The sequence below is a fragment of the Habropoda laboriosa genome, unplaced genomic scaffold (genome assembly GCF_001263275.1).
Source record: "Habropoda laboriosa isolate 0110345459 unplaced genomic scaffold, ASM126327v1 scaffold14, whole genome shotgun sequence".
NCBI classification, from domain to species: domain Eukaryota; kingdom Metazoa; phylum Arthropoda; class Insecta; order Hymenoptera; family Apidae; genus Habropoda; species Habropoda laboriosa.
The window spans coordinates 135358-156553 of NW_017100137.1; the positions used below are offsets into that span (position 1 = coordinate 135358).

Consider the following 21196-nt stretch of genomic DNA (forward strand, 5'->3'; position numbering starts at 1 on the left):
CGTTTCACGATCGTAACTTTCACGGCTGGGCCGTCCGTACTGCAACGAGCACGGATCCAGCCAGGAAACAAGGTCCCCGGGCGTACCAACTGTTTCAGGAACGACAGAAGACCGATGTTGATGATCTCGCCGCCTAGTTGCACCAGAATATACCCGAGAACGCCTATCACCGTGATGCACTCTGCTGCCGTTCGCGCAGCCTCCGTGATCTCTTCCGGCCATTTCAGGAGCGCCGCGTCCGCGTTCGACGGCCTGAAGTACACCGCCAACGACAGGGACGTCAGATGGAACACCAGGATGATCAGACGCTTCATGAACTGCAACTTTCGTACGGGCACAACGCGGTATTTATGTTAGAAATAGGGACGGAGTGATTATTCGAACCCTCCGGCCGATTGTCGTGTCTTTCTGAGAAAAATCGCGGCCGAAATTTGGGTCTTGTGTATTTAGGTTTATCTCAGGGAGACTTTCAGTGGAATACGCCGAGGAAAAGGAGGTATTTTTATTTATTTTAACTTGCGACTTGGGAGAAATGCGAATATCGCGTTTAACGAAACATTTTTATTTCTCGGTAAAGAGATATTATTGAAACTGTTTCTGGGTATGAAAAGAAGTTTCATGAAAGTGTTTTTAATTATACGTTTTTCGTTGTTCAACGCCGAACATAGCTCGTTGAAATTGACAGAATAAATAGAACGCGATTTCGGCGGCGCCCGTGGACGGAGGGGTTCAATTGCGAATGATTAGGTTGGTGAGAAAAATCAGTCGCTTGGTTTTTTTGGGCGGAACTTTCGTCAGCCTGTTAATTGATCGTTAGGCTGCAAATTAGAAATGCATGTTTTTATAGAAAATTGGTAATAAAATTGGATAGAAATTTGTTTTGTCTTTAACCCCTTACCTTGTAATCACAGTACAGTAAAAATAGTTAGGTTGACACTGAAGATTCGTTTAAATTCTGACTTCAGTTTTGAGGATTGCCAAAAGTACATGACGTGTGTATAATATTCTAGCTCGTCTTGTCTGACCTAGTATTAAAACAGTGGACAGCTGACTTTTAGGTGCATAGTCAGTAAAAAAAATCATATGACAAGGGGTTAAAATGGGTTTTAAATATTTACTATTTATTTTTCATGTTTAGTATGTTTTGCATAGTCTTTGTTAACGCCAGAACGACTAGCTGGGTCAAAAATGTCCCATTAGCGACTTTCTGAAAGTGACTTTTCAGGCTAAGTGAAATGTAATTGAAAAATTAAATTCATATCGATACAAGTGGAAGCATACATGCAGAAAACAACGTGAAAAAGTTAGAAACGATAATACTTACCAGTATTCATTTTTTTTTTTTAAGTTGCTAATGGGTGTCTTAAGTATTCATATTGCATATCTCGTACACCTTTATCATATTTCGTGAAATGTGATATTATTTAACTATGGTTAATGTGGAAAAAATGCTTCGACTTCATTGCAATTTAAATTACAATCATGATGTTTAAATAATAAAAGGTCCATTATTACGGAATATTTTGAATACACTTATTGCGTATCCCGCATATTCTTTGTGTACGCTTGTATATTTCTGCATATGTTCGTATATTGTATTTTCATATTTCACGTATTTTGTTTGCATATTTAGACATATTTCGTGCGCATAAATATACACAGTCTCCTGATCAACTTCCGACGAGTTCGGTCATCATTGAAATGATCAATATTTGAAACGCTTTTATCTACAATAATTACTTAATGTTAAACACAATATTCTTCCAAATATAGATTAATTTTATAGTTAGTTGCTATTCCTTTTCCGTTTTGGCACAAGAAACAAGAACTCGTAATTACTAAACTGTGTTTTACACTTGTAAAGTCTTACCGAGTATTTCGAACTTTTATACCTAACGAGTGAATTTTACCGAAGTCAATATTGCAACATACCGGGTGTTCGGTAAGTATTGGTGAAAATTTTAGAAAATTTGAGGGGCGATTCTTCAAGCTAGAATAAGGCGAAAATGAAGAATACAGAAATTGCGTTTGAGGCTTCGTTTTTGAGTTATTAACGATTAAAGGTTTCCCCGTGACCGAGTGCATGCGACATTTTGTGCTCGCGCCTGTGTATGAATATTGCAGTACACAGCGATTGCTTTTCAGCGATTTGTGCGCGTTGTGTGTGACAATTGTGGTGTACACATTTGTTAATTACTCATCTGAGCAGGCTCGTGGACTGTAGGAAACATTAATCGGATTTCTGCCAGTATTTCATTTTCATTTTTAATCTTCGATTTCTCTTACAATGTCAATTCTTCCTCTGCAATTTTCTACTGCGGCAGATTTTAATACGTAACGCACGTGACGGACGGTAGGTGTTCAACCGTGGCCGCAAAATCTTTTACTTTGGCCGCATCGTGTTAGAATTTGTTTTATTAAATTAAAGTGGAAGTGCGCAAAAAATAAAACGAAGGATTAAATTACGGTGGAAGTGCAGCAAAAGGCGCGAAATGTACGGTGCGGGAAAGTTTTCAACACGCCTATGAACGCCAACAGCAATGAAAAAGTTAAGAATCATCTCGCTGGTGTCAGGAGTGTTGCTCGGTTACGGGGATATCTTTAATTGTTGATAACTTAAAAACTAAGCCTTAAACGCAATTTTTTTATTCTTCATTTTCGTCCTATTCTGGCTTGTAGAATTGCCCCTAAAATTTTCTACCAACAGTTGCTAAACACCCTATGCAAATTAGTGTAAATAATTATACAGAAACTATGACACAACAGTAGAATATAATGATACAATACAGTGATCAAACAAAACGACACTTAAGTATGTACAAGGTGTGTCGATCAAATTTCGAGAGTAATTCATGTGAAAATTTTATTTTGAAAATTAAACAAGTATGTCAATAAAGTTTCGCGAATAATTCGTTTAAAAATTTTAATTTGAAAATTATACTGATTTGAGGCCTTCGCCTTCAAAGTAAATAGTCTCCCTGAGACTGTACACAGGATCCATCGATCATAATACATATTTCTGGTACTCTAACTTCAAATTTGAAGAACTGACTGAAAACGCGCTCCTTTCACGACTCCTCTTACTCAAGGAAATAGAAGAAGAAGTTACAAGGAGACGAATTAGGTGAATACGAAGCGTACTGTAACGTTGTGATCAATTTTGAATTTAAAAACTCTTTCACTAGAACGGCTGAATGTGCGGGAGCATTGTCATGATGCAAAATCCACGACGAAGCAATTTCAGGTCGAACCGTTTGACTCGATTGACAATGTTTACCTTTCGCATGCAGGTAGAAGGGGAATCAGGCTACATAACGGGGGGACGTAACCGTGTACATTGTTGCCACTTTGACGGAAACAAAATTATTCTCGAAAGTTGAAACTTTATTGTCACACCGCGTAGTTTTTCGCATATTGAGGAAAACAAAGCGTGGTGGGGAAAACAGTAAGTCAATACTGTGTATAAATAGTTTGCTTTTTTTTTTCATTAATCGAGTGAAAGCAGAAAGTAGAATGTTTATAATATTTTCAAAAATTATATCGTGCATTTTGGAAATTGGTAATTCAGGAAATGTAATAATCCAAATTTTTTCTAAATGAAGAATATTTAAGTATTTTCAATTTTAAAAAAGTGTTAAGTGTTAATAACCCTAAGAAAACGTTCTAATTTTATATAATTCTAGCTACAAAAATATTAAATCAAACTGTGTTTTGAAAATTGGTAATTCAGGAAGTGTAATAATCCAAATTTTTTCTAAATGAAGAATATTTAAGTACTTTCAATTTAAGAAAAAGTGTCGAACGTTAATAACATTGAGAAAACGTTTAATTACCTTTAAAAATTACACAATTACCCTCGTGAAAAAATATAGTAAGATCTAGGTACATTACTTCAGACTATTTCATAAGAACATAAATTTAACATTACAACAAACAATATGAAAATAAAAAATAAATAAAAGGAAGGTAAAAATAAATTTCCAAATCTCTGACCACTAAGCTGTAATTAATATATCAATTTTACATTACAACAAACAACATAAAAGTAAAAAATAAATAAAAGAAAGAAAAAAATTAATTTCCAAGTATGTTGACAATCTCTCGTCGTTGAACTGTAACAAATTACAAAATTTGACGTTATAACAAATAATGCGAAAATTAAAAAAAAAAAAAAGGTAGAAGTAAAGATAAGATAAATTTAAGGGAATCACAGTGTGAAATATAATTCCAGCGAAATTGTTCGATTGTAACAATGCACAAAACAATATTGGCGAATGTTTCAAGTATCGCATATTCTCAACTGTCCATGGAGTTGTCGTAATGACGTGTTACCATCAAATTTGCTTCGTGATTAATTACACTACAACCGTGCTAATCTCTGCGTACAATATCATGACATAATTGGTCATTTGACGCTTGTATGCGGTTTAAACGTGGTCGTGATTAGCACTATAAGTGGGATATGTCATGGATGCTGTGCCATTATAATGTTCCGCCGTACTTATACAGGATGTTCCATTAACTCTGCTACAAGTTTCTCGAACGTTTCATCAACCTCGAATCAATTTATTCTTCAAGCTTATCATATAACCCAGTAACTTAAACATTTTCTCAACCCGATATGCCAAATAAGATCAGCTTCGCCATCTTTTTAAATTATTCTCTAGCCGCGCAGAAACCAGTTCCCCGTTATTTATAACGCCGACTTTCTTTGCCATAATAGAAAAAATAACGTAACACGAAAAGTGCACGAAGGTAATTTAAAAAACGATTGCACTTAATGGGCGATTAGTTGCGCACGCGTGAGCTAAATCTCATGCCAATCTACCTTTCGAGAAAGCAGAATTTCGAATACTTTCTTCGAAGAAAGAGGAAAAAGCAGATGAAATGTAAATTGGTAACAATTGGAAAGAAAATTTCTGCAGAATTTGTGTATATATTTTTTCGCTCCTTTTTGTTTTAAACAAGCTTCGAAATAGTACACGAAATAGTAGTCATCGCATAATTGTTCTCGTTTCTGGATATGGAAAATGCAGCCAGGTGAAATTAAAAAATAGAATTTTTTTCGTAAATTCTGCGTGTAATTCACGGTCCATTAAAGTTTCGTGCGTGCATTTTGGAAGCTGCGCGAAGCAATAGGGAAGTTAACAGAAGAAATTAATAAAAAAAAAGGTTCGAAAATGCCGCGGTGCATGTATTGTACATTCACGATGAACGTATAAGCGGTGAATTTATATGCAACGTTACTTCGTTGATTTTTTTAAGGGCAGTTGCAAATTTCCCTCCTTTCGTCGATACCAACTTCTTTTCTTACGGCGAGGAATAAAGAAGGTAATATCGATTTCATGAATATATTCGTGGAAAAACTTTGAACTATGGAGTTAGTCAAACTCACTATTCCACGTGAAAACGTGCGGGAATTGGGATCGTAAATTCTTTTTTTTTCCAATTCACAGAAACTGTTGATAATCGCTCGACGCTATTCCCAGTGAAATTTTAGCTTCCTATTTTATCAATTTTCGAAATATACAGTGTTACCATTTTGACGAATTCAACGTACTGAACCAAAATCTCACCATTTTAGTATCAACTTTTTTACCTGCGCTCACTTTAAGAGGTGTTTGCACCACCTTGAGTGGAGCTTGGGAATTTTTTTCGTAGGTAACTACTAAATGAAAATTTTCAATGTTTTCAGAAAATATAAACGTGGCTTTCAGCTTTTTCTCGAAAGAAAAAATTCGAAAAATACAAAAACTGTAGTTTGAAGAACCTTTTGTAAAATAAAATTCAACCTTAAACATTTCTACGAAATTAAAGAATTGACGTATCGGGAAAATCGCGAGCCATGTTGCAGGTAACACATTTTTGTTTATAAATCGAAAAGAAATCCACTTTGCAGCATTTTGAACAACGCAGAGAAAAGCTGAAAGTTACGTTGATGTCCTCTGAAAAAATTGAAACTCTCCATTCGGTAGTTACCTCTGAAAAAAAATTCCTAAACAGATCCATTAACAATGAGATCAACAACGATCCCAAAAGCGACACCTCGAAGTCTCCCAGAATCCGACATCAAGGCGTAACCCTTAATGCGCCCCCTGTGACGCAAATTACAACCCGCGCAACCTACATTCATACACGACATTTTTCATTTTCTTTAACATGTAAATCCGTCCTGACACTGACAAGTGATTCTCCCGCACTTACAAACCATCCTATGTAACGCCTGTTTGAGCAACGCGAATTTGCATAGCGCAATCTCGAAGATCTGTTCCTCGACTCGGCTCAAAATGACCGACAGTTGATTAACAACCACACACATTACCTAATCCATCTTCTTCCCTAAAAGAAAGAAGAAGAAAAAAGGGAAGAACAGGGAGTAGCATTACCCACGCACATCACGAGTCCCTCTGTTATCGTTCAACAGGATCGCATCGAAGAAACAAAAGAACTATCGTCGTTTTGAATACGACATGAACGCGCGAGTGATTTAACAGGAAAGAAAGAAAAAAAAGAAGAAAAATCTGTCTCTGTCGTTAACCCTTTCGAGGCACGAAGGGATGTGCGATTATGACCGCAATCAGTCGGACGTCGACGACCATCGTCGATTCCGCAGGACGATCATTCAGAGATCAACCGATATCATCGTGGATCGAAATAAATCGCGCTGTCCCTCTCTCCCTGTGTACGCCTGGAAAATCCTGTCAGTGTCACTCGAGATCGTCTAGCTATCGAGCACGCGAATGACAATAGTACCGGTGGAGTCACTCCAAGTCTACTCGACATCACTCGATAATCGCCGGAATAACTCGAAATACTCGCGACGAAAATCACCGTCACACGGGCTTCTTGCCGCGCGGCCCTGAACAATTAGGACAGCTGACGTGCACGTCCAATTATCATTGCACGATTATTATTAAGGGATTGACGTTTAGGGTATGTGGTAAAAATACGTTCGATAGGAGGGGACGAGCGATGGATAGGTTTTGGCGTGCACTCGATGTGCAGACGATTTTCATGCAATTTAAGTCGTTTAGTATTGAGGATTTGTGTATGAGTCCTTCGAATTGGAGACTGTGTACAGCATTGGATGAGAGTATTAGGCAGCTTTATTGTTAGAATTTACTGGGGGGTATTGTTTCGTTGAAGGTCTTCCATTGTTCGTCGTCCTTTGTCGGCGAGTTCAAAGGAATTTTAAAAGAGATGACGAGGTTTATAGCGGGCTGTAAAATAACTGAGCGATCTATAGTATTTGCTGCTGACACACGTCAGATTGTCTTTAGTTTTGCTGTTGATATTTTGAAGGTTAGAAAGTTTTCCTTGAAATATGCGAAAAAAGAGCAAGTTAATTGTTTTTCTTAAAAAAAAAAAAAAAAAAAAACAGTAATTGTTAAATATTTGCGTCGTACTTTCGACATTTCGGCATACGAATTTCACATTTCAATAGTTTGTCATTTTTAGATAATTCATATTTTATGGGGTGCCTAATACTTTTGGCCAAGGCTGTAGATACTGATGATACAAAAGGCTTTTAAGTGTGTTTTGGGACAATTAAGTGTGTTTCAGAATGAACTACCCTCTTCCATTGTCACACAATCTTACACTCTAGAAACCCACAGCAGAGATTTGTAATGCCGTTCACTCGTTCCTAAAAAGCTGCAAACTATCTGTCTAAGACATTGTACCTTTTGGATCATTTTTTCTACACACGATGCAAATAATCTCAAAATAATCTCAAGAGAGATTAAAATTGCTCGAAGTGCGTTTCAGAGGAATAAAAATGTTTCGTCTGACTTAGAATTTTACACAATTGGATGTTTGCGATAAAGGATCAGAAGAGTGGTTCAATTTTAGCTGACATCTTGTACAGTTTCGTAGAAATGACTACTAAATGTGAAACCTTTCAAAGTATTCGTCGTTTGTATTTTTCAAGCGTTCTTTTGTCAACGAAAGTGACTCGATTGATATTAACGAGTCATAATGACAATGTTAATTTCGGTACGTATCTTTTGTGATACGTGGAGTTTCAGCCGACTATCATTGCCTATGAACCGACTAATGAAACTTTAATAGCTGTTATTTATCCACGTAGTGAAAATTCAAGGAAGAATTTTCTTATCATTTTTACGTCTCTCGAAAGGAGACTCGATTTGCGACTTTCAAACTTCTTCTCTTCTTGCCGAGCAAATATTCAATCCTGTGGCAAGCTTTTTTCATAAGACACCGACAAAGTATATAGCAGAGAAAAAAAGAAAGGGAAAAGAAGAATCTCCCCATGTATTACTCGTTGTAATTCGCGCAGTATCTATTACATTCCTTAAACAGTGCAGCGAAGCCGGTGGAAATCCTAGCGGAACGGTTTAATGGATACCGGTTGCTAACCGAAGCAAGAGGGAAGAAGCTGGTCTAGCTTGTGAAAAATCCGTGAAAAATGCCCGGGGAAAAAGGTGGATGGTAGCGAGAATATTGTCACGTGGACGCACTTACCCGCGCGAAGGTCTTCCATTTTTCCTCGAGTAATCGTTGAATAATACCACCGTCCAGCATGTCCAAGTGCTCCTCCTTCGTACCGTTCAGAATGATAAATAGCGCGGAGTTCCAGTCTGAAATAGAAATTCGGAGAGGACCATTTGCGGTTAATGGAACATCACTTTAGGGTTCTCTCTACGCCCGCGATAATTATGGGTTTTACATTAGCCGCTATATATATTAGATGCACGAGTTTCCATCCCCCAAACCTCCATCCCACCCACCCTGTCGCACCCCACTTTCTGACCCCTGCCGCGATGGTGGCTTTTTCTGTAACCGCGCCACGTGCGCCGCTAAACTTTCCTGCATGTAAAGATAAAAGTTTACGTTGGCCTCCAGCCCCTTCTCGCATCCCCCCGGCTACCCCTTTGCCCCCGGTTCAGCGGGAGCCACGGAAGAATTCCAAAAATGCCACGAAAGTCAGCTAATGCTAGTTCGATGCACTGCTTGAATTTTCGCCGTGAACGATGGCCACCATGCACCGTTGGAAACTGTTACCGATGCAGAGCGTAGTGTGGGAAAAGGTTTTGCGGAGAAATTTGAGAAAATTTACGGGGTTCGTTTTTTGGGAGGGAAAATCGAAGTTTTCTTTGATGTAGTCAAATATTTAGGTCATATTAAGCGGGTATTTCTTTTGCCGTGTTTCATGTCCTTTAACCCTTTGTACTTTAAACATTTTTTGATAAGATTGATCAGCGACTCCAGTACACTTTTGCGGTGGAACTTTTAGAAACCCAAAGATTCGTAATATTTACGAATTTATTCCATTATTTTAATAATATAAAAAATCCTGAATTTTACATTTCAACGTTCTCCGAAGTAGTCGTAGTCCAAAGTAGTCGCCATAGAAGCGCCATTGGAGTGCAAAGGGTTAACCCTTTGGACTCCTTCGTCGAGTGTGACTCGACGTCAGTTTTATTCACATGTAGGAGTGAAGTAATTTTTAAATTGCCAGTTTAAGTATGTATTATATTTTGCGATAATTTTTTTACCTGGATGAGCTATAGGTACACGTAAAAACAATTGTTTAAATTGGTTCCTATCGACCAAATGTCTTTTGAAGTGCATTTCAAGTGAAATTCTGAAAATAATAGGGAGTTGTTGGAAAGAAAATTTAAAAAAAAATTTCATGTTCGAAGGTTTGAGACTTTAACGAGAGAGTGCCGAGGAATGTTTCTAGAAAGTGTCTATGTGACAAAAGGGATGTTTAGGTATTGTTAGAGAAATGAAAATATGAGAATGCAGGATCTCAGGCGCTGTAAAAATTGCATAGTCGGTTATTTTGCTTTTTTTCTCAGCTACTTCCGGTTTTTGGAAATTTGAAAAGGTAATTTTCCTTTGCATAGTAAGAAACGCACCTTCTATGAATAATTTTTCATGGTTTAACTTTCACGAATAACGGTTAAGTCATCGTGGATGTATTAATTTTTGCAAGTTTTTTGACGCAATAACGACACTATTAAAGTTACGAGAAAATGCGTACGAAAATACTCTCTTGCTTCACGTGAAGCGTTAAATCATTTCACTACTCGGCGGAGCTGGAATTTTATTCGATATTGATGGAATACTATATGCAGTGCGTTCATTATTAATTGTACGATGAAAATTTTATTACCGCAGATATTTTATATTTAAGTAAAGATACGCGTTTAGATAAGAAAATACGCATTTGTATGCAAAAAACATGGATTTTGAAAATTCTAAAAAAATTACCTTAGGGCAAAAATATTCGTTGCGACGTATTGGTCCTTTGACATCGTTCAAATTGCATTTAAAATAGTATTCGCATCGTCACAACTAAGAGATGCTTAAGTGGCTTCGTTTAGGTGGAACACCCTGTATATTTATGTATAATTATGTTTATTATACTTCAATACTGGATTTACTCCTGAAATTTAACATCTTTCATGATTTAATGTTGCAAAATATTTTTACTGCGCTAGTTAACGATGCTACACATAGCATATTTCGCTACTGTGTATTATTGTTATTAACGCCATCGTCACTTACGCTACACTCTGTGCCATCGTTGCTGTCACTGTCATTAATAATTCGATTTATCATTCGTCGAGTCTTCATTGCTACAGCACAGAATGCCACGTGCAAATTACAGTTGTAGACTCAATACAGACACGAGATATCTCACCTAGAGTGCGATGAACGACATTGATTTGTTAAATATTGAATAATGGAGGCGCGAGATATCTAGTGTAAAGAATCGGATGGGTACCTATAGTCTGAGTCATGATCTAATCTGAGTCACGATATAGTCTGAACCACGATATAGTCTGGGCCACGATGGAGTCTGTACCATGATATAGTCTGGGCCACGATGGAGTCTGTACCATGATATAGTCTGGGCCACGATATAGTCTGAACCACGATATAGTCTGAACCACGATATAGTCTGAGCCACGATATAGTCTGAGCCACGATATAGTCTGGACCGCGGTATAGTTTGGGCCACGATATAGTCTGGACCGCGATATAGTCCGAACCACGATATAGTCTGAGCCACGATATAGCCTGAAAAGTCATTAAGAGCCAAAGTGAACGTGTTTCGGTTGTAGAAACAATCAAATTTACAGAAATAAGGACGTTGAAGTACCTGAAACCTCGATCAGGTCTGTAAGAAGAAATTTTAAAATGTTAAATGTACTTATACAGTCCATAAGTCACTTGCCATTTAAAAGTAGAATAACGATACTTCGTTATACAAAAAACACAAACACAAATAATTAAAAAACAAAAAGTTTATTGAATTTTTAAATCGTAACCCGCCTTATGGGTCACCCTGTAGACTGTAGAGAGTTGAAATTAGTAAAACGTTCTCGAAATCAGAAACGATCATATTCCACATATTCTTATTGCTGCACACTGTACACAAATCACTCCGCGAGATATTTGGTCCGTGGACGTGAAAGGATTAGGAGTATTTACCTTCGCATCCACTTCATTAGATCCCATAATACATTCCTCCGAGCCAACCAAAGTATCGTCCACCCTCCTCCCCCAAAAAAGGATCAACAAACAGACCAAACACGGTTCCGTCAAACTAACACTTTCATATCAATTTAGCGAACTGATAAACAGAGGCAAAACGGTATAGCATAGTAAACGGCGGAGAGCGTGGAAGATTTGGAGAGGCGACAAATATTGAACAACGGCCAATGAACTTTTAACCGTGTCATCCGTATTGATTATCGAATTTTGTTCAGCTGACTTCGTCGTGAAATATTAAGCGTTCGTCGCCCGTTCCGTAAACTTTCCGAAAGTTTACCGCGCGTGCATCGATCCGATTCGTTTCTCTTCTCGGTCCAGCCAAGACGCCCGCCGCCGTGTCAAATTCTTCGAAGCGGAGGATGCCGACGCCTCCTCCGATCGTGTCCCTCCGCAATCTCTCCCTCCCTCTCCTTCAGACTCTTTAATCAGTCGTCGACCCAAGCAAAGCTGCTTTCACGGTAGCTTGAAGCGTCACGAAAGTTCACAGTTCCACTGGATATTTTCGAGGAAACACTTTAACGTTCGCCGCGTCTGTTGTCAATCTCCATTCTTCTCTCGCTCTCCGCGACGGCAGACGCCATTGATGGGGAACTTGGCCGACACACAGAATTTCAGATGTGCAGGAAAAATTTGCAACGAATATCCCCGTCTGAACCCCACCTCCGAGCACCGAAAAACTTTCCGTTCGTGTTCGTCAACTCCTCTGGCTGTACTGTACTGAGGATCGATCGGACCGATCAACGAAATCGTCACAATCGTTCCGCAAATTATACCGTACGTCCATTGTTCGATTCGATTAAACGAGTATTTAGCGGCTCGTGACCAATACGCGCATATTAATTTCACCAGCCACTTTGATGTTCCCGCTGGAAAGCTTAAAGGCTATTATGAGAGCAGAGCGATCAGTTCGATCCACGACTAAGCGTCCGTGTGACAATGCGCCTGTTTAGTGTTGGTGATGGCGAAAACGCGAGAGCGCAGGCTGTTATAGACGGAACGAAGCGTTTTAGATATGAAATCGGCAAGCTTCGTTTTTTCGTTTTTTCACAGTGACAGGATGCGGTAATTGTCGTATACCTCTCTCCTATCTTTCATTAGTTTTTAGTCATCCTGCCTCCTTTCCTTAACTGTAAACAAATCCGCATCATCCTAACGTTAGTCACCCCGAAACCTAGACCTCCACATCATCCTTTACTCATCGCTGAACCTAGACCTCACCGCCTCTCCCTACATTCACCTCTGAGACCAACCCCTACTCTCGTACTTACCGAACCTATATCTAGAAACCTTTTCCGTCGAAACAGCAGATTTTTGTCTAGTGGTCTTCACGCACCGAACGTCACCGAACTGTCTAATAAAGTCGAATAGTACTACGCGCAGAATAGCTCCCTTATTTCGCCCCAGCTTCCGTCAGGCTCTCCTACCGCGTACCTATTGAATATAATAAACCAACGCAAGGAATCGCGAGCCGCGGAATACAACATAATTGATCCTTCTTTCTTTTAGAGTAAACATGTTTTAATGAAAATTGTTGCGTTCTACATCGGATGAAGTTTCGTGAAATGTAATTGAATTAAATGTAGTGAAAATTATTGCAAAAATTTTCTTATTCTAAGTTTGTGCTCTAAATAGTTACATTTTCTTCAGGAGCTGAGGCAAGTTAGGCGTGTACATTATGTCATTTCACATGAGAATTTTCATTTCTTTGTTTCTATTAGAATCTCGAAAGTTGCTGCGCCTGAGTAGTCGCCTAACATTGTGTTAGGTCTGACTGTTATATTATTCTGGGTTTCTTCGAACTAAAATATTGCTTAACACATCGAGGATTATACTGTTGTCACTTTGAGAAATTTCGAGATTTTTAGTACACGTGATATTTAGTTTGGACACACCAATAGTCAGTAATAATAATTCATCTCATCCCTTGTTCGCAATGCAAAGTCAACAGTCCTTACAAAAGTATTTCACTTTTTAAAAATTGAAGGAGGAAGCTGAATGTTACATTTATATCCTCTGAAAGAATTGAAACTTTTCATTTAATGGTTACCCATGAAAAAAATTCCCAAAGTTTACCTATTTTTAAACGTCTCGTACCAGGTCTAAGCTAGTGTTCGTGAGCATTTCACGAACAGATCGCAAACAGTGCACACATTTTCGTGAACTCATTAGCGAGCTGCAGTGTGGATATGGTGCTGCGTTTGTTCGCGAGCAGCTTGCAAACTGTTCGCGAACAGTTCTGGCCAATAAGAACTCGGCATCAGGGTGACGAACCTCTTAACGAATGACGAACAGGTTGACAGTTTTAATCACTCGATCCAAAATGTTCGACGATGCAGCCGGGGCAAGCGAAAGTTCCCATGCACGACAAACTTACACCCGCTGTATGCTCGTTACCGTAACTCGTAATTATATCTAACTCCGGCTGCAGACCTCCGAGAAGTTTTCCCCCGTACCATTCTCTCTCTCTCTGTCCTCTCCTCGCCAATGGTCATCCCGTGGATCGACAGCCGCAAAAACGGACGTTGAACCGAAGTTGAATAACGATTCGCCTTGGCCGCTGTCGCTGATAATCATTGCTAAGTGCTGCGTCCCGGATAATTATTAACGTTTTAGCGGAGGCGGACATCAGTGTTGAGGCTAATCGATTTAAATTATCTTTCCAAGCTTAATTCCATCAGGGAACATCAAAAGTCGATCGCCGGTGATGTAATAGAGCGGCAGATTATATCAGGAAACCTCTGTCCCCGTGAACGCACACGCCCGATGGAATTTCGCGTCGAGCCGTCCTCGATAGGCGAGACAAAGAGGCGTCAGAAATTTCATCGACCAATTTTATCGCTTTTAGTTACCTCCCATTATCCCCTCTTCTCTCTCTCTCTCTCTCTCTCTCTCTCTCTCTGTTTTTCACGTGAGTGAAACGTGAACGAAACATTGTTTTCCTCCTTTTGTCTCCGTTATTCCCTTAGAAATCTAAAATTCTTCGGAAAGATTCCCCGGAAGGAGAATACAAGAGACGTGCGAAGAAGAATCACCAACCGATTGCTTTTATCGAGAACCAACAGAGAACCGGGACATATCTGAGGACTTTAAAGGAAGAATTAACGCTTGCTCTTTAAAACTGACCCAACCATCCAAAGTTTCCACGTTGGACAGCTCCTCTCTTTCACCCAGCCGCTCTTTCCTAGCAGCACACCACCGTAGCAAGTAAAAGAAAGAAAGAAAAAGAAGAAGAACCGACGGCGAGAAAGCAACCGCCGACTGAACAGTTCGAAGGGTAGAAGAAACGAAGAAGTGTAGAGGCTAGTCTGGACTTCCTCGGTTAGCCGGCTGGTTTACCCGACGGCCAACTAACTCAGGGACCCTGGCTGGCCTTGGCTTAGAGTAATTAAGCGTACCGGTAGGAAGGAGAGTAGCAAGCCGAAAGTTCACCCCCTCTGATATATACCGACTACCCTTGCTGTCTCTCCTTCGCCTAACCTCACCATACTTCGTCACTGGTTTCGTCCCGACTCAGCTATCGGCGAACCCATCGGATGACATTCACGCCGCGGTGGCAAAGACGGGTTCGTAGGAAACGAAGGAACGTGGGAGAGGACGATGGGGCGTGATGGAGTATGGGAGGGGAGGCGGGAGACGGGTGAAAGGATAATGGATTCCGAAACTAAATGAAACGCGAGCACCCAACTCCGCGTCCGCGGCTAATCTCGAAACTTCGTTAAATGGCCGTAATTGCATCCTGCAACGACCCGCTTTCCCTTGTCTTCCTTCTTACCCCGCCTTTCCCCTTCACTCCCGCCATTTCTATCGTGCAGCCAAGCTTCCCGCCGCTGCACAATCTTCCAGGGGCATCCTTGTTCCCTGTCTCTCTGGCTCCAGTCTCTCCCTTTCCCTCCCTCGCTCTCTGTCTGTCTCTAAGTCTTCCATGAATCACCTAAACGTCTAGAAAACTCGTCGATCGCGGATACATCCGCTTTACACGAGTTCGAGGGTGAGTTAACGTCGGCGGGGAAGAGAGACTGGCGGAAACTTCGATACAATTTGGCAGAAGTCCGATTGCCAAGCTCTTTAAATGCAGATCGCGGCAAGAAGGTGCAAGGAGGCTGATGGGTGGCGGGGGGGTGGTTGGACGAGAGCTGTGTGCCTCTCTATCGCAGACGAATCTCGTGGGAATTAAACGAAAGGGATATTAGACTTGCGTTCAATGACCTGTGAAATATTAGGTACGGGGAAAAAAGTTTATACGGTTTTTCTGTCGGCGAGAAAGTTGGACCGAATTTCTTGTGGTGGGTCGCAAATCCGACGCACAAGATTGGTGTAGTCGTTGGTTGGTTGGTCGTTCCTTTTTGTATTTCGTTTGTTTCGATATTGAACTGGCACTTGTTAACAGAAAGGATGTGATTCTTTTGAGAGGTAAGAATCTCTCCATTAGTATTGTAAATGGAACGATCGAACGGTGGTTGAAAGTTGTAGATTAGTTAGGATGAAGTTGAAGTTTGCAGAGTTTATTGGAACGAATCGGCACAGACTTACTTTTTACTCGAAGATTTGCATAGGTGTTGATTTTGCATGGCAATTTATTTTACATTAAACCTGCCAGGTTTTGCGATTGAAATTGTGAAATTCACTTCGAAGTATTACTACTTGTCATTTGAAATCGCAAAAGAGGTCAATCTATCTTATATCCAAACTACAATTCATTCGGAGCTACGGAACATCCGATTTATCCAATACAGACGAGTTTTGAAATTCCCTAACTTCCTCAGAAAATTGCCGAAATATTTCCCCTGAAAGTACGCGTCCAAAATTTCACTTCAGGCTGTAGGATTATTACGAGAAACGAACGCGTGTGTACAGTGGAAACAGCAAAAATGATCAACATACCGAGACAGGTTACTATAAACATATATATGGGGTGTCCCGTATGCATACAGGGTGTCCCGTAACTCCTCGAACACCCGGAAATGGGGGGTTATTGGGGTTACTCTGAACAACTTTTTCCTTCACCAAAATGTTGTTTGAAGCTTCATTTTTAAATTATTAACGAAAATCAGTGGCCAATCAGAGCGCGCGTAGAGCCCGCGCTCAGGGACGGAGAACAGAGGCTCATCCGCGCGCGATCGAACAAATGCGAACGCGTGACTTCTCGGTTATCATCGTCGTGTCGCTGTCAAAAAAATTTGACTTTGCACCGATATTTTGATAAGGCTTAGAGAAATGGTCTTTTGCCGTCACACAGTGTTTCGCGTATATGGGCGTTCGGGACAAAACTCATAACTTGTAAGCTAATCAATTTTCGACCTAAGTCCTCTAGAAAGGAAGTAGACGAATTACTAGGCATTATTACCTCTCTCTCTCTCTCTTTCACTTCACCTGCACCGAAAAGAGAGCACGACGTAAGGACAATTCGGCCTTGAGCCCTGACAATTATACGAAGGTACGTCACAAAGCGAGTGTCCACTTGAGCGTGGCTGGTGAACGAGAAACCCCGGACGACGATTCTCGAAAGCGTGTAATTCGATTAGCATTACGACGTACTTGTTCTGCCGTCGGGTAACAGCGTGTCGAGTGCATTCAGGGGGTACGCCGAGCAGGTGATATTACTGTAGCGCCAGAATTCTCGTGCAGACAGTTCCAACATCTCCCGAAAGACCTCGGCGCGACCCAGCTGGCAGGCGAGCGTCAATGGGGTCAGTCCGGCGGCATTCACGATCCCATTGCGAGCAGGAAGCTTCGGATGACGAAGAGCATACCCGAACATGTCCTGCGTTATACAGCCAAGCTTTTGTACTCGATTTACCGGAAATCTCTCGATGGTCAGGGGAAAAATAGACCGCTTCACCGAGCTACCCTCCCGTTTAAGGGGATACTTGTTTGCTTTCGCTCGGAAAAAATCGATCTTTCTCTCCTTTTTATATTTTCTTCCTTTGTAGCAAACGGATGTGTATATACACGTACAGCTGCGTCCATAAGTCACGGGACACCTACTAATTTCAGCTTTTCAGCGTTTGAATTAACGCTGTTAATCCTCGGAAGGCGGACGGTTTTAGGCGAACGCGGGAGACGAGTGCAGGGTCGTTTGGACCCGTAGCAAAATTTCTACTTTACAAGGGGTTCCGGGAAGAATTGGGTATAATTGTGTATACTTTCAACTGTGTATATTTCATATTTTTCTTGGTTATTTACGTTCGATACATAAAACAGGTGTATTTCCTAATCTGAACCGCCTGTCTTCATCGCGGTTAAGTCAAAATGACCCTGCATTCGTCGTACGAGGGTTAAACACCCGCGTTATTAAATCAAACGATTAGTTACGAAGAATGTAGTCTTTTAATGTTGAAATATATTGAAAGTTGGACGTACAAAGTTTTCAATTTTCTCGTCAATGTACGCTCCCCATCTTTTTAAGTTTCCTCCTGGATTTCTCGACGGGGCCGCTGCAAACGTGTCCGCAGATCTAATACGTCTAATTCTAATAAAATACCAGACATACCTGTGGTAAATGGTAAATAAGTAACTGAATCTTTCATCTGAACTTGATTTATCGTAAAACGGGGTTAGCTGGTGTCCCACGACTTATGGACGCGAGTGTACATATATACACAGGGTGTCCAATTTTAATCTATAAATGCGAGTTGCTCGCAAACTACTGGCTACATAGTTATCTTCCCTAGCTATGGCGGTACGAGAAAATTTTTATAGGTAATTAGGCGGCCGATTTTACGCGGCCACCCTGTATATCCAGAGGGAAATTATCGAACCAACGCACACCGATTTTGGTTGACAGTTATGCGGGAGATAGTTCACGGAAAATATTTGACACGTATTTTTTTTTTTTTTATCGGCAATTGTCCACATCGACGGGGTGAAAATCGCCGAAAAGATGAGGATGGTAAATGTATTTGGTCTGATAACTCGAAAATTATTACAGCGAAGTGGTGTAAATTGACGAATTTTGTAGTATTTTCAACGATTTTCACTGTGTAAACAATTCGAAGAAAGACCACTTTTCTGCTTTAGAGAGATCAGTTTTTTACTGTAGATCGAGAAGATACCCCAGGCTAAAAGAACGAGCGTGTAATTTATTAAAGGGTATAGAAGAATTATGATACACCGGTGAAATTGCAGTTCGAAACATTTCACTTGGTCACTCGAGGAAAATTCGCAAGAGTGACCCGTTTTCAAACGAATACCCCTCTAATGGGACGCCGTTAAACCGGATAACTGAGTAAACTGTTTAGTCGGTGTAGGGGGTTACCGGTTCACGGAATGGAATTTATGGTGAGTCGATTAATTTGGCGGCTCATTCGATCTACTCCGTCTGATGTCGCGGATGCTCACTCGATTATGCCGTTTAACCACGTGTGCTGTACACGGACATGATTAACCCCTTGCCTTACAATTTTTCTTCCTGACCACACGTATCGGATTTACTATTTTCCATTCTGGAGCACAGGAGCAACGTGATTATTGAAAATCATCGAAACGCTGCACCTAGTTCACGTCTGACATTATTTCTATTCAACTTTAAATCGAAATGAAGTTTTATCGTAAGTGCAATTCAAGTTTGACACTTGTGGTTCCATGGAAGCGTAATTCGTAGCGCAAGTATGGGCTCGATATTGCAGAGCAAGGGGTTGAAATAATTTTCTTGGAAATTCAATATTAGGGTAGTGATTATATTTAAATATTCCGATATTTTCTTCTTCTTTTTTGTTAGGATAAAAAGTTTCTCGCAACCATGCATTTATGCTTCTCGTTGCTTGGTAGTATATTAAGTACTTGTGTTTTTTTAAAATTGAGAGATTCCTTAATGTTGAAATGAATTAAGATTTTAACACTATTATAGTATTTTTGTAAGCCACAATTTGATGAAAACGCTCGACAAAATTTGATATATGAAACGCAAAAGGAATTAAACCGTTCTTTTATACAAATTAGTTACACTGTTACTCTTTGATCTGTTGCAAACAAGAAACGACAAATATTTCTACGAATAAACGTAAGTAATGTAATAACTTGCAAAAAAAAAGGTGTCATAAAGAATTTGCCATATTAACTATACCACTAAACTTGATAAATAAGAAAGATAAAAAGCATTACACCTCAGCTACTGTTACAAATCTGACCTTAAACAAACGAACTACGTTACTCTCTATTACACGTTCAATTCAAACTTTCTACGTGTCCTTTACACATTCCCTTTGACAAAATCTTCATCAGTACAAACTAAAGACCAAAAAATATGTTCGTATAATATTTTTTTCAGACCGACAAAGTTTAATCGAGAAAAATTAGAACACCCTGTATATACGATCCTGAAAACGACACACAGAGATGTTGTATAAATTGTCCATTTAACACATCCGCAACGGGCAACGTAGTCCTACGTCATTTCAAAGTCTTCAGCAGAATACGGGCAACGTAGACCGGCGTGATTTGAAATTCTTCAGCTGAATACGGGCAACGTAGTTCTGCGTGATTGGAAAATTGGCTGCTAAACCTTGCCGTACTCAGACTTTTGTAAATTATACGCCTGAACGTTTTTTTGTCCGGTTATCGCCCGTCGCGAAAGTGTTAACAACAAACATACGTACCAATTTATCGCAAACAACCACCATATGCAGTATCATATTTCCAAAGGTGTCCTGCTCGTCGGGATCTGCTCCGCAGTCGAGCAGCAAGTTGTAGACGCTCTCGTTCGCGCAGCACGCCGCCCAGGCGAGAGGATACTCCCCTAGGTAGGCTAATCCCTCGTAATCCGAATTCTTGGCCGGGTTGGTCCGTTGCTGGTCCCTGGGCAGAAAGAAGCTGCCTGTCGCCCGTTGAGAAATGATCGCGCCTGCTTCAACCAGATCCTGCACCAGTTCATTATTGTTATAAGCGATCGCTAAATGGAGAGCGCTAGCACCGAGATACTCCTCTCCCTCTACGACGTCAATGGCCAGTCGTGGAAAGCACTTGAGCAATGTACGCGCCACTCGTGTGTGTATCCTGGTATCGCATATAATCAGAACGTGCAAGAGGGTCTCTCCTAGGGAGCCTCTGTACTGCATCTGCCAGCATGCCTCGTGATCGTTCCATTGGGCAAGAGGATCGAACTGCGACAACGAGGCCTCTATAGGCAGCACAACCTGCTCGAGGTCACGGAATTTCCAACGCAGATACTCCGCCCGATTGATCACCTGCCCTTTACCCTCGCCGTACATCAGTATACCGAACTGTTCCCTGATCAATTTTTCCACCTCCGACTGACCGCCCAAATTGTACGATTCGATCAGCTCGCCGCCCTTCTTGTAATTGGCCAGACGGTACAACAGACATTGGTCCTCGTCGTTTGCCTGACTGATCACACGGTCGAGAATCGAGCCAGCATCCACCTGGCTACCACGACCCCGACACGAGTAAACACCACCCATTCAGACATTCGTACCCTGGTTTTTTCTCTCTCCCCAGTCTCTTCCCCTTTACTACTTCAACGTATCTTCTTCTTCTTCTTCGTCTTCCTCGTCCACTTTCGATATCCAGTCCTTTTCTACGATATCGTATTCCTCTCGACGGCTTATCAGCTACCAGACGAGTGGGATTTTCGTCGAGTGTCTTCAGGTGTACTCCACGATGAGAGTTTTCCCATTTTTCGACTGTTTCTGAGTGGACGAAGCACTTCGCC

At 40.7% G+C, this 21196-nt stretch overlaps 1 protein-coding gene across 1 annotated transcript in view; it reads right to left on the reverse strand.

Annotated features, from left to right (window-relative positions):
- The window catches only part of LOC108579435, a 77346-nt gene extending 56401 nt beyond the window's left edge, over positions 1–20945 (reverse strand). Inside the window, exons 1-4 of the mRNA XM_017942974.1 lie at positions 20124–20945; positions 17065–17290; positions 8485–8600; positions 87–323 (exon numbers count right to left, since the gene is read on the reverse strand). Of these exons, the coding sequence (XP_017798463.1) occupies positions 87–323; positions 8485–8600; positions 17065–17290; positions 20124–20945 (1401 nt within the window). The remainder of the gene's footprint in view (positions 1–86; positions 324–8484; positions 8601–17064; positions 17291–20123) is intronic.
- Between the last annotated feature and the right edge of the window lie 251 nt (positions 20946–21196).